This window comes from Grampus griseus (assembly GCF_964374135.1).
Source record: "Grampus griseus genome assembly, chromosome: 2".
Lineage (NCBI taxonomy): Eukaryota > Metazoa > Chordata > Mammalia > Artiodactyla > Delphinidae > Grampus > Grampus griseus.
Genome location: NC_139018.1, coordinates 173215098 through 173228023, shown reverse-complemented (window position 1 = coordinate 173228023; position 12926 = coordinate 173215098). Strand labels below are relative to the sequence as shown.

Below are 12926 nucleotides of genomic sequence, written 5' to 3'. Positions count from 1 at the left end.
ATCTGAATCACTGCTCTACAGCAGAAATTAACACAACCTTGTAAAGTAATTTATGTATCTATTAAAGTGACAATGGTGTTATGGCAGTACGTGGAAAGAAGCACCTACAGCAAAGGTGAAACGAGGGAGCAAAGAGCAGTACATGAGGAACCCACACAGGGATCACGACCTCCTAAACATCTATGATAGACAATGAGAGAATCACGAAGGAACAGAGAGAAGAAAGTTCCTCCCCAAGTGTGTGAAGCAGCGTGATACCACCTTCCTCACACACGAGAGAGAGAGAGAGAGAGAGAGAGAGAGAGAGAGAGAGAGAGAGAGAGAGAGAGAGAGAGAGGGAGAGAGAGAGTTTCTCTGTTGGGTGTAATGTAGCATTTGCAATGGTAAATTCCAGAGCTAAAAAGAAACTACCTGGAAATTTCCAATATTCCACTCTTAACATCACTAACCATCCAAACTTTTAAAAAGTGTAGTAAGAGGTGAATTACGCCAGAAAAATCTTATGAAATTTAGTGTAGCTAATCTTGAATTTTAGATCTAAAGAATAAACAGTTTTAAAATAAAATTTCATAATCATAAAAAACCAAAATTTGAAATTCCATATATTTGGTATGTCAAATAGAATGTGTACTTAAAATTTCTATTCATTGTTTAACTCAAATTTTATTTTCAAGATTTCCCCCACTGTTTCACTAGTTCCTTTAACACAGTGTGGCTGAACAAGTGTGCTTCCAAAACAGCACAAAATCTTAAAGAGTCAAATAAAGATGTGTTTCCAATTGAAATGTATACTTTTAAATTTTATACGAAATTTGAGTTCCCATACATTTGAAAGGAAATAATACATAGACAACCGTCTATTTTTATGGTCTCAAATGAAGAGTAATGTCATTCTGCCATCAGCTAGCCTGTTATTTTTCTTCTTTTCTCTTTACATTTCTATTCATTTAGGGAAAAAGAATACTCAGTTATTATCAATACAAGTAGCCTTATAGATACAAACTCATAATTGCCAAGAAATAGTAAACAAAAGCAAATAAATCCCTTATGCATTCTTTCAATTCTTCAGTGCTGCCCCCTGCTGCCCCCTGCTGCCCAGTGTTCACACTTAACTGAAAATTGTCCCAAACTTTCAACCTATTTTACTTCTTTACTTTTCCCACCAAAACTTATCTGGCCGGAGATCCAGACCACTGGAGTTTTCCTCTACCAGCCTAATGCGTAAACAGGTTTATATATCAAAGAAGTAGTTCCTCCCTATTTAACCCATCACCATTTTCTGGCCAGTTACAAGCACTTGAACTGATGTTTGATGGGCAATGACCAACATCCAGGTTCCCAAGTCCTCCCTGTGCTGTTTCCCAGCTACCATCATGGGTCTATCTCCCCCCAGTCTCTAGCCCCCAAGCATTACAGCTTACTGTCTACCCACACTGGACTTCTAGCTGGTATTCCCAAGTGCCACAGAGTTTTCTCTCCTCCTTGCCTATGCTCACACTGCTTTCTTTACCCGCATGTCTTCTCTCAATTTCTACATGTTGAAAGCCTACCCACCTTCCAAGGTTCTGGTCAAAAGTACCTGCTCCACGAGGTTTACCCCAATTCCCAGATCTTTCTCTTCTGTTCTCCCTTTAATCCTTTAAGGCCCTGCACAATATAGTTGTTGCTTTAATGTAGTAGAAGCTCAATAAGGATTTATTTAATGAGTGAAGAGCAGTTAGCAAAGGAATCTTAATTCTTGGAGAGGATAGCTGATTCACTGACTTTTTGTAGAGGACCTGGGGGAGGACAAAGGGAGCCTCTCTAATATTGCAACAACCTTACACCTGAATAGAATGGTCTTTTTAATTCCCATCACACCAAGTAAGACTGATTTTGATCCCTAAAATCAGGAGTGACTGTGAAAAAATGAACTTAAAGTGCACACTGAGTGCTTATGTCATGTCAGGCACCATTCTAGGTGCTTTACATGCATGAACCCCACTGTAATCTCACAGCAGCCAGGTGAGTAAGTAATATCACTTCGATTCATAGAAGAGAAAACTGGGGTTCTGCACAGTTGAGTAACTGGCCAAAGGTTACACACGTCGTAAAGGGCAGACCGAGGAACTCAGATTGGTCAAAGCTGTGTATTTAAAGTGTTCTCATAATGTCTTCAACAGAAATGTGTATGGAGAGACTTCCAGTCAGCTATCTGGAAGTTAAAAAAAACCTTGTCAATAGAATCGCCTTGGAAACTGTGACCACATAGTCAGATCAAAGCCATGAGAGAGACTCAGTGTCAGTTAAATCTGTTAATATCTGCAAGAGTTGATTGCCCTACAAGACAGAACGTGAAAGAATGTAGGAGCCTGCAAGAATTATTGATTTCTTGAATGTTCTATATTTGTTTAGACTAAAGTGAGCCTAATGATGCTATATGTACATTTTTATTTATTTTGTTTCTTGGTATTTTTATTATATGACTTGCTCTGAGCTGTATGCTATGGCATTTTGTTTTCTTGATTAAGAAAAGTAACATCAAGGGGGCTTCCCTGGTGGCGCAGTGGTTGAGAGTCCGCCTGCCGATGCAGGGGACACGGGTTCGTGCCCCGGTCCGGGAAGATCCCACATGCCGCGGAGCGGCTGGGCCCGTGAGCCATGGCCGCTGAGCCTGCGTGTCCGGAGCCTGTGCTCCGCAATGGGAGAGACCACAACAGTGAGAGGTCCGCGTACCGCAAAAAAAAAAAAAAAAAAAAAAAGAAAAGTAACATCAACTAGTATAGGGTTTTTTGGGTTTTTGTGTTTTCCCCCCATAACAGGATAACCGGAGGTTTTTTTGGCCTTTTTCATTTACATCTTCCACTTTTTCATACTGCTTTATGAAGATAACCTGGGACGGGAGGGACTTCTATTTGAGTTCTTTGAGTGCTTGTAGCTTGTAGCAGTGATTAAGAGCAGGGGTTCCAAGGCAGACTGCCTGCCTTGCAACCTTGGCTCCGCTGTTCCCTAATTCTGTGGCTCTTGAGACAGTACTTCTCTAAGCCTCCATTTTCTTCTTCTCTGGAAATTGGGGGGACGGTAGTATTCACAGGGCTTTGAGGGTTACACAGCATAATTCACTTTAAGCCCTTAGCACAGTGCCTGAAACACAGTAAAACTCAATAAATGGTAGCTATTATTTCTATTATTGTGATGATTGTTATTTTTCACAGGAATGGGTATAAGTAGCCAGCTCTTAAGTTTTCTCATAATTGTAACTGAATAGTTATAAGTAACGTCTGCCTTTTCTACTGAGCTACGTCTATTATCAAATTCCATTTTTGGCAGATGGGAAGTAAAACAAGATTGTCCCCATGGGGAGTGTTCTTATGTGGTGGGGGAAACTGAAATCCTTAAATCTGAAACATGTTTATTTGTATCTACAGAAGATAAAATTATTAAGAGAACTAAAAAAAAAACCAAAAAAACCCACAAAGAATGTAGAAGCCTGCCAAGTTCAAAGGTCTCTAAGGGACAGTTATATATTCTAAAAGATTAAGAAATGCGAAATCCAAATATTTGTCAGTTGATGTAGCCACTTGTACGGGGACCAACGATTCTGACATGACTTGAAAAAAAAAGGTAAAGATATGACTCAATATCTCAGGGAAGTAGACTTTGAGAATAGTTTTTTGTTTTTTTTGATACAGTGAACATAAATAAGGCTCATTGTGTCACATCAGTGCCTCAGACAAGGATCTAATTGTGTTCTAATCAAAATCTCTGCTCATCAAGAAACTTCAATTAGCTGAGAAGGCAGACAAAAAATAAACTTGAGAAGGCAACACCACAAATTGTTTGGTAGGATAACTCTTTTCTTAGTAGGTAAGAATCTTTTAACTTCAGAAAGATTTAGGATAAGTACAGAAATGTTTTTTTAGTCTATGTAATTTTTCTGTTTCAGAACATTTGACCTAATGGAGTAAGAGGTTAGCTTATTACACATTTAAGTAGAACTCCTACTAAGTTATATAAAGTATAAACATTAAAGAGAACTTAAGAAGCAACATATTTAGAAGTTCAATTTATGAGACAGGTAAGACTTTCTTAACTTAAAAATGTCTGCTAAAGTACCAAAGTAGGCAATCAGATGTAGTAAATGTATAAATGTATATAAAAAGTTGGGAGGTGTTTATATAAGTGAGACCAAAAGTCCTTCAATATACAAGACTATCTATAGTCTTTCGATATACAAGACTCACTCTTGAGAGCATCAAGTAACTTGTAACTGAAGACTAGCAGTTGATCCATTTTTCTTCCAACTAAAGTTGTTCATTAGGCAATCAGAATATGTTGACAGAACTGGTTGGACTGTCCAATTATTATTTCAGTTTGAACCTTCCTCACTTCCTAGAAGATGGATTGTAGCTTTTGAAAGATTGAGATGAGAAGTAGCAACACTATCTACTGACCACCCCAATTTTTGGTTTAGTGTCTCTCTTCCGTAGTGTCGCTCAGCAATTCTCAACCCTGGCTATGTAATATCGATAGAATCACGTGGACAGCTTTTGCAAAATACTTACGCCCAGATTCCACCCAGATCAGCTAGAACCTCTGAGGATGGGGTGCAGGCATTTTATTTTTGAGTTTCTGGTTGATTCTAAGTGCAGACAGAGTTGAGAACCACTGGTCTACATTGTGAGCCTACCGTGGTCTGAAGTTCCAAGAGAACTTTCCACAACTATGGACATTGCTGCAGACTGAACGTTTATGTCCTCCCCCACCCTCCAATTCATATATTGAAATCCTAGCCCCCGATGTGATGGCATTTGGAGGTGGGGCCTTTGGGAGGTGATTAGGTCACGAGGGTGGAGCCTTCATGAATGGGATCGGTGCCCTTGTAAAAGAGACCCCAGAGAGCTCCTTCTCCCCTTCTGCCGTGCGAGGACACATCTATGAACCAGGAAGTGGACCCTCACCAGACACAGAATCTGCTGGCACCTTGATCTTGGACTTCCTAGCTTCCAGAACTGTGAGAAATAAATTTCGGTCATTTATAAGCTACCCAGTTTATGATATTCTGTGACGGCAACTTGAACGACTAAGACAGAAACATTCCACAAACCTGTTGTCCAATAACCACCAGCCAGGTGTAGCTACTGAATGTTTAATTTTAATTACTTCAAATTTAAATTTACATACAGCCACGTGTGGCTAGTGGCCACTATCCTGGACAGCACAGTTCTGGCAGTCCTGGCCATTTTAAATGATGTGCGTCTGTTATTACACAGGTGCTAAGTGACGCTTTTTGATACTGGACAAAACCAGTACAAAGCTGCCTCCTCGGGGTACTTCATCCCAGCTTCTTGCCAAGGCCTCCAGTGGATACAAGGATAACTCAACACTTACACAGGCTACTGGAAATGTTAAGGACATTGAATTGGCTGACTGTTTTTTACTCATTTATGTGGGAGGTTTGTTTCTTGGACTTTAATGAAAAATGAGCAAAAGCCTTCAGAACTAAATTATTTCTTTTTTTAAAATTTATTTATTTACTTATTTATTTTTGGCTGTGTTGTGGTGCGCGGGCTTCTCATTGCGGTGGCTCCTCTCCTTGCGGAGCACGGGTTCTAGGCGTGTGGGCTTCAGTAGTTAGAGCACGCAGGCTCAGTAGTTGTGGCGCACGGGCTTAGTTGCTCCGCAGCATGTGGGATCTTCCTGGACCAGGGATCGAACCCATGTCCCCTGTATTAGCAGGTGGATTCTTAAACACTGGGCCACCAGGGAAGTCCCTAACTTGTTTTTTATGTCTCAAAGCAGTGAAGCAATTACACTCTTGGAAAGGCCCTCTTGGCTCCTTGGCACGTGAGAGTGTTTTTCAGCTGGAGGTTGTGACCTCTGTCTTGGGAGGATGGAGGGTTTCCAGTGCATTGGGGCAGCGGCCTGAGTTTCAGAGCTAAATATAGGTCATTGGCATGACGGCCTCTCTTTCTCAGTCTCATCAAAACTGTGTCCTTTTAATGAAAGTGGGGCTTTAGTGGCTGGTGGGATAAAATCTTGAGAAAAACCATCAAAATGCCACAGATACACAAGTCTTTTTCAGATGTAACTTGCTACCGAGTACAACTAAGTTCTATTTTTACTTGGTTTTAAAAATAATTGGTAAATTATGGACTAATTTTTTTTGAAGTTAAAAACACACACATATATGAATTGATGGAAAAATAAGTCTCAAATGTGTTGTTCATGCTGAGGATAAGAGGAATCCTCCTTCAAGTCATCGCTCAGCTCTCAAGCAGGATATCCTGACCACCTATTCATCCTGCATATGTATTTATTCATATATTCACCATTTATGAAATGACATCCTTTACAGTTTGGCATATTTCAAGCCAGAATATTTACCATGGCAGGTACCATCTGATCCCCTAGAGCAGCGTCTCAAAGGGTGGTCTCTGGACTGAAAGCATCGGCAGCACCTGGGGGCTGGCAGCTTCTCAGGCCCCGGCCCAGACCCACTGATCCAGGAACCCCAGGTGTGGGCCCAGACACCTGTGTTTTAGGTGATTCCGGTGCACACTCAAGTTTGAGGTACACTGAATCCCCCAAGGGGAAAACTTCCATACATCCCAAAGATGGAAACATTTTGTACATAAAATTGACCTTGTAAGTTGTGAAATAGGAGCCAGTATTCTCTTTCAACCTAGTGCTATGAATCATGAATTTACCCACTTCAACAAAGCCTCACTGACTCTCTACTCTCTGATCTTTTTTTCCCTATAGAAATGCAACTTCTAAAAGAATTTCAGAGATGTTCCTGAAGAGATGAGATGCAGTACATGTGCCTTCTGCAAATTCAATACAAAAATTCAGATATGTACAACTGATAAATTAGGTAAGCACTACTCATCTTAAGAAAAGATTACTAGATTTATAAAATTAGTCACTAGAGGATTCATTTAAACAGGAGTATCATACAGTGCATTTAAAATATGCCAATTTACAGAACATAAATTCACAAATATCCAGTGTGACAGTATAGAAGAATAGGTAGTTATACAGGCTATGATTTCAGACTTTCCAGGTTCAAACTCCACCTTTTTCACTTACTGTGTAACCTGGGCCAAACCTCTCTAAGCCTCCGTTTCCTCATTTGTGAAATGGGTATAATAATTATCCTATCCCCAAAGTTTGTGTGAGGATTTAAGGAGATATTTAATAAAGGTAGCATTTAACCTAGAGGCTGGGACATAGTAAGCTCTAATTAAATGTTTATTTTTTTCTAAATTAGCTGCATCCATGAGCAGTCTGCTCTCTATGAAAACAGATATTCATGTTTTATCGTTGAAGAATGTTTTTACAAAGCCATTAAAGTTTATACAAAGCAAATGGGAGCTAGCCACATTGAGCACTGGCTACTCAGCAGGTGTTCACCTTTCCAAAAGATCCTCCCTAGCTAAACCGATTAAGGTAACTTCAATCTCCCGGTCAGTGAAGGGTTTAGGTATGAGCATTTCCTACAAACCTGGCCAAAGAACTGTAAGAAGCAGTGTGCTGTGGGCCTCTGGGAAAGAATTTCTTCCCTTCTAAAAAGATACATAAGAGAAACTCTCCTCCCTCTGGAAATTGTAATATCAGGATATGATGCTTGGAGCTGCAGCAGCCATCTTGTGACTATGAGGAAAGACACTGCTGACATTACGGCAATGTAAAAGAATAGAACCTACCAAGGAACTTGATAACATTGTTGAGCTATTGAACCCAACCTAGAACTGGCTTGCCTCCTGATTATTAATTTAGTTGAAATAATAAATCTCCTCATTTTTTCACACCATTATCAGTAGGATCCTACGTTAGTACAAAAGCAAACTATATGATATAATACATTTAGTATCTTAATTGGCTGTGTGACAAACTAATTTGGTGACTTTATTCTGGAGGTGATCTTAAACCACACGTAGAGATTTAATGAAGAGTTCCTTCCCTTCCAATTCATCTATATATAACAGCAGTCTTACTTTCCTGCTCCATATCTGATGTACTTAACTAATTACCGATTAGCTAAATGTCTAATTATATTACCTTCATAAATTAAAATACAAAAGGTTATTATAAAAATTTCTGTTACATAAATATCATTAAAATTTTCAGGTTTCAAAATAAAAATAAATATCTTAATTCTGATGTAATCCTTCAACACTATAATTGTATTTCCCTGCTTCATCTCAGCATTTTTATTGACATTGACATTTATTTCATGACAAGGAGAGCAAAATGTACAAAATGAGGCTTCACCACGTTAAAAAAAAAAGTTTTCATTAAATGGACCTCACAAGGACACATCCAAAATTCCTACAACCAGAGTGATCCCCGTCTCCTTTCTTCTCAAGCGAATAAGTTAATATTTTATTTCTCACTTTGCAATAGAAATTTGCATTAGCTAACCAGCTATTTATATAGCATCTGTTTGGGCTATATCTAAAATCTGAGGGCTATCTTCCCCTCACTGTGTCCCAAATAATGGTCCTTTAGTAGAAGGACAGAAGGACACTTGTTAAATCCTATATAAATAGATTAAAAAAAATTTTTTTTAAGTTTTTACCCCAGAAATCTTACTTTGCCTTTATTCTCAGATGGGAACCTCCCACATCCAAGATCTTAGATTTAAGTATCTTTAAAATGTTGAACCACATTGGACTGTAAACTCCCTGAGAGCAGGGATCCTTGCCTCTTTGTCTTAATATTGTATCTCAGCCCTTTAGCATCATAGCACATAATAGGAAGAAAAACTAGAACAAACATACCCCCAAAAGAAAAAAATGCTGAATAAATCAAGTATAAAGGATACTCCTTTCATCTTTTTCTTCAAGAAATCATTATCTTTGCTTTACTTTCCCTTCAGAGTCTCCATTTGAGAATCTTTTGGGAAAGATAAAAAACAAAGTCATAACACAAACACCCATTTGGTCTCTTATTTTCTTTCCCCGTCTCTTCCTTTGCAAAACATGTAATGATATGTCCAAGAAATAGCACAGGTAAGTACGCACAAAAAGAGGGTGGAATTAGAAATATATACAGTTTCAGGTCTCTATTGAACTTGGTTTTCAGAGGGCAAAATTTTTAGCTATCTTTCCTTCTTTTAAAAAAGTTTATTCCAAGGTGTATTAGATTGGTTCTGGCTAATTGATATTTTCAGCATTTTATGATGTCATCTTGATATCACTGCAAATGTTTCTTCCCTTTGTTACTTCATCTTTCCTAATAGGTTTGCTAACCTGAAAATTTCCCCAATCTTTAGCAATACTAATGCATACAAATTAATAAATTAGGAAATTATGTTGGTTCACTAAATGAAGTCTTAATAACATTTTCAGTTTATTTCCATTATTGACCAAGCTCATAATTTCAAGTTCGTATTTCTGAGGTTTATTGTTTGGAATTTGATTTACAGATTTTCCGTGTCTTTGGCATTATTTTTTTCTTCTTTCTGCAAACTGTTTTTTGGCCATTTCACTACTCATTGACCCCTCCCCCTCCCTCAGAGGGATGGGCAGGGTGAAAAAAATGATAACGATATTTTAACATAGTCAATTTTGCTACTTGCTACTATCTCTGATAAAAAGGTGTGCAAGAAAAAATAAGTGTGTAATTGTTGACTGAAATGACATTTCAAGATTAAAAAAATAATTCTTTATTGTTCATGATCTAGCAACTGTTACTATGAAAAACTGAGTTAGTTCCCTGTACACCAAATTTAATAAATAAAGACTTTTTTCTGATAAAACATAGTTTATTATAATCATTCTAATCATAATCTCACCAAACTCAAACTAAATGCCTACAAAACGTTGTCAATAAAAAAAAAAAAAAAAAAATTAACGTCCAAAGAATGAAGAGCTAAAATGAAGCCCAAGGTGGATTTAAAAATGGAGAATAATATAAAACAATGAGTTGTTTTTGCCTCATAGATTTAAACCTCCTTATTTAGTGATGTAAGAGTCACAGATAGAAGAATATCTTTAACATAAATATCTATGGGTGATTTTAAAAAGTGAAGATGTAACTATAATGGTTACTCATAATCAATGATGTAATAGTCAATGATATAGGAGAACAAAGAACATTGCATAGCTACATATGGACTTCACAGCATCAGTCTGTTTTTAAAAGAGGGGCTACATTATATAAACATTTTTAGTTTTCACAAATTAAAATGAAAAACGTCACCAGCTGAATAACAGAATATTTTAGCAATAAACATATTGGGCAGTATATTTTATTCAGTAGATTAACTTTGGGGAACTAAGCTCCAGCACAGTCAGGGGGTTAGATAATATATTTACACCTGCAGTATTCCATTCTATAAATAATCTATAACGTCAAAACCAGTCTTGATGGCGGCATTTAAATTTTATGAAGAGATAAAATGTTACAGTGAACATTTTCAAATTTTTATAGCAGAGTATAAACAAAATATAGGCATAATATATAAATAGTTTTGAAGTTCAAGGAAAGGGTCCTACACAGATAAATAAATTATAGGGACACAGAAATTGGAAATACTATTCCTAGTCATTTTCACACATTCTTTTACTTCAAAATTTTAATGATTAGTGAAATGAGCATTTACATATTTCAAAGTGAATAACAACACTTAATAATAACTCCAGAAATTTTTACTCAAGAAATCATCTCTACAATCATATGAAAAGGTGGTTTAGGATACTATTTCAGTTTTTTTGTTTGTTTTATTTGGCAAAATGATGTGTTTTTAGGTACAATGACTGATTTCTCCCACTTTCTTTTTCAATTAAGGACATACTTACTATCTTCATAAACAACTAAAATGTTCACAGGGACCAGTAAAAACTATGTCATATCATAATATACATTTTTGTTCTTGGGAGGCTTTGGGCCTAAATCCCATATTCTCTAATCAGATAACTCCCAATAAGAACAAAGATGGAAAAGATTTACCCTGCATTTAGATATACAAATACCAATATTTTTAAAGTTAAAAGCAGTTGTATCCATATTCTTAAAAAAATTATCCTATTCCAAAATATTTGCTCTTTTTAAAGCAAGGATGTACATAAATCCAACTGAAGTATCACTTCAAAATAAAACAAACAACAACGTAGGCATTCTTATATGTCAAACTCCTAGAAAATTCCCAGGAGAAACTTAGAATAGTTATTTAAGAAATTCCTAGGTTCAAAATGAAATTCAACTTTTACAACGTTCAGTGAGCTAAAACGCAAAACGTTTTGTTCAATTGAAGACATTAGCAATGGATGATATTGTAATAGAAGGAAAATGCAAAATGTTACTGAGGAAAGAGAGGGTAAGCTGACAGCTTACTATCGAAAATTTTCTGATCTAGAGATAATCAGATCAGAAAAAACACAACTGCAAACTGCATGCTCGGCCCTGCTGCTCCCCGGACGGGCTGTGACGACGTGTCTGTTCTCACCCTTCACAGTTCACAGAAAACATTAAACTAATACAACTGAATAATTTCCTCTGACCAAATTGAACTTTCTTTTAGGAAATAAAGGGAGAGGATAATAGATCAAATCTTGCCCCACCTCTTTTTTTTTTCCTCCTTTTTTCTTTTAGTGAAACTGACGTAAATTGTTGAGAGCTATACAGCGCCACCAGCACAGATCCATGCAAAACAAAAAAGATCGCCCACCGTGTGCAAAAAGAGAAAAAAAAAATTAGAAAAATGCCCCAAATTACAAAATGTCTCCCAAATATACATTTTTGGAGAAAAAACAAGATAGATCTGCAAAGATTATCTAATGAGGAGCCTCAGAGAATTACTATCATGGAACACAAGTTTAGATCTGATCAGCAAATAAAAGATCCACTATTTAGTAACAGCCATAACTTAATATAAACCCGGTTATGTCAATCTCCACCTTCATTATACCAAGGGCAGCTTTTCTGTAGTTTGTATCCAAGTAATCCATCAGGAAAACCACAATAGGCCTGTTTCAAACCAAACTACATCCATAGTTCGCCTGCTAATCATTTAGTCCTGGACAAATTAGGTAATACATCATTTTTATAAGGAGGATATGCACATATTTGGCGTTACCAACATGCTGGCACAAAACAAGTCCATCTTGAAATAGCTGAGTTTCCCTTAGCTCACAGTAATTAAAGTATAATTTATATCATAAATATTTAGCTTTAGTCATGGGGTTAAAAAAAAAAAAAACACTAATTTTTTTTTTCTTCTGGTAAAAATTAGCCAGACAAGATTAGCTGGAAATGTGCAGAGATCAAAGCTAAAGAAAAATACAAAGATTGGTTTTGTTAGAAGAAACACAATGAAAATCCTTCTTAGCTGGCGGCTCGTTCAAAGATGTAATGACATAAATGTTTAAAATTACAAACTTACCATCAGCGGAGGCGAAGAAGAAGCCAGTTCTGGAAAAAGAATTGTAACAATATAGGCTGGACACTTGTGTCCCTAGAAACAACAGCCTCCAGGCGGCACACGGATCTTCCAACATCTTCACAATATTGGGTAAATAAAAAGTCATACTTTCTTCCCTGATCGGTGGCTGCTCGCGGTGGCTTCTCAAGGATCTGTGGGCGTTTGGGAGAAATCGGAGAAATATCCGCGGAAGATTAAAAGCAGAGGAGGCCGAGGCAGCCTTAGAAGACTCTGGGGTTAACAACTTTGCGATGGCAAGCAGGCAGGCCCTGATTGGCTGGGAGGCCAGTGTCCCCCTCTCCTCCCGCCTCCTGCAGCTCGGAAAAAAATGCAGTGTGAGTGCCATTTTACACTGGGCTTTTAAACACACAGCCCCCCAAATGACAAAGTCTGAGCTCGCTACGAAGTGACACTGCAAAACAATAGCGCCCACGACCGCCCGTGAGCTCAGGAAAATGTCCCTTTGACGACCGGCAACGCTCTTATTTCTTGCATGTGGGTTTTTAGGGAATAGCAT

The 12926-nt window shown here is 37.6% G+C and overlaps 1 protein-coding gene across 1 annotated transcript in view; it reads right to left on the bottom strand.

Moving 5' to 3' along the window:
* The window catches only part of EPC1 (enhancer of polycomb homolog 1), a 95200-nt gene extending 82563 nt beyond the window's left edge, over positions 1-12637 (bottom strand). Inside the window, exon 1 of the mRNA XM_082647687.1 lies at positions 12371-12637. Coding sequence (XP_082503813.1) covers positions 12371-12373 — 3 coding nt within the window. The 5' untranslated portion in view covers positions 12374-12637. The remainder of the gene's footprint in view (positions 1-12370) is intronic.
* Between the last annotated feature and the right edge of the window lie 289 nt (positions 12638-12926).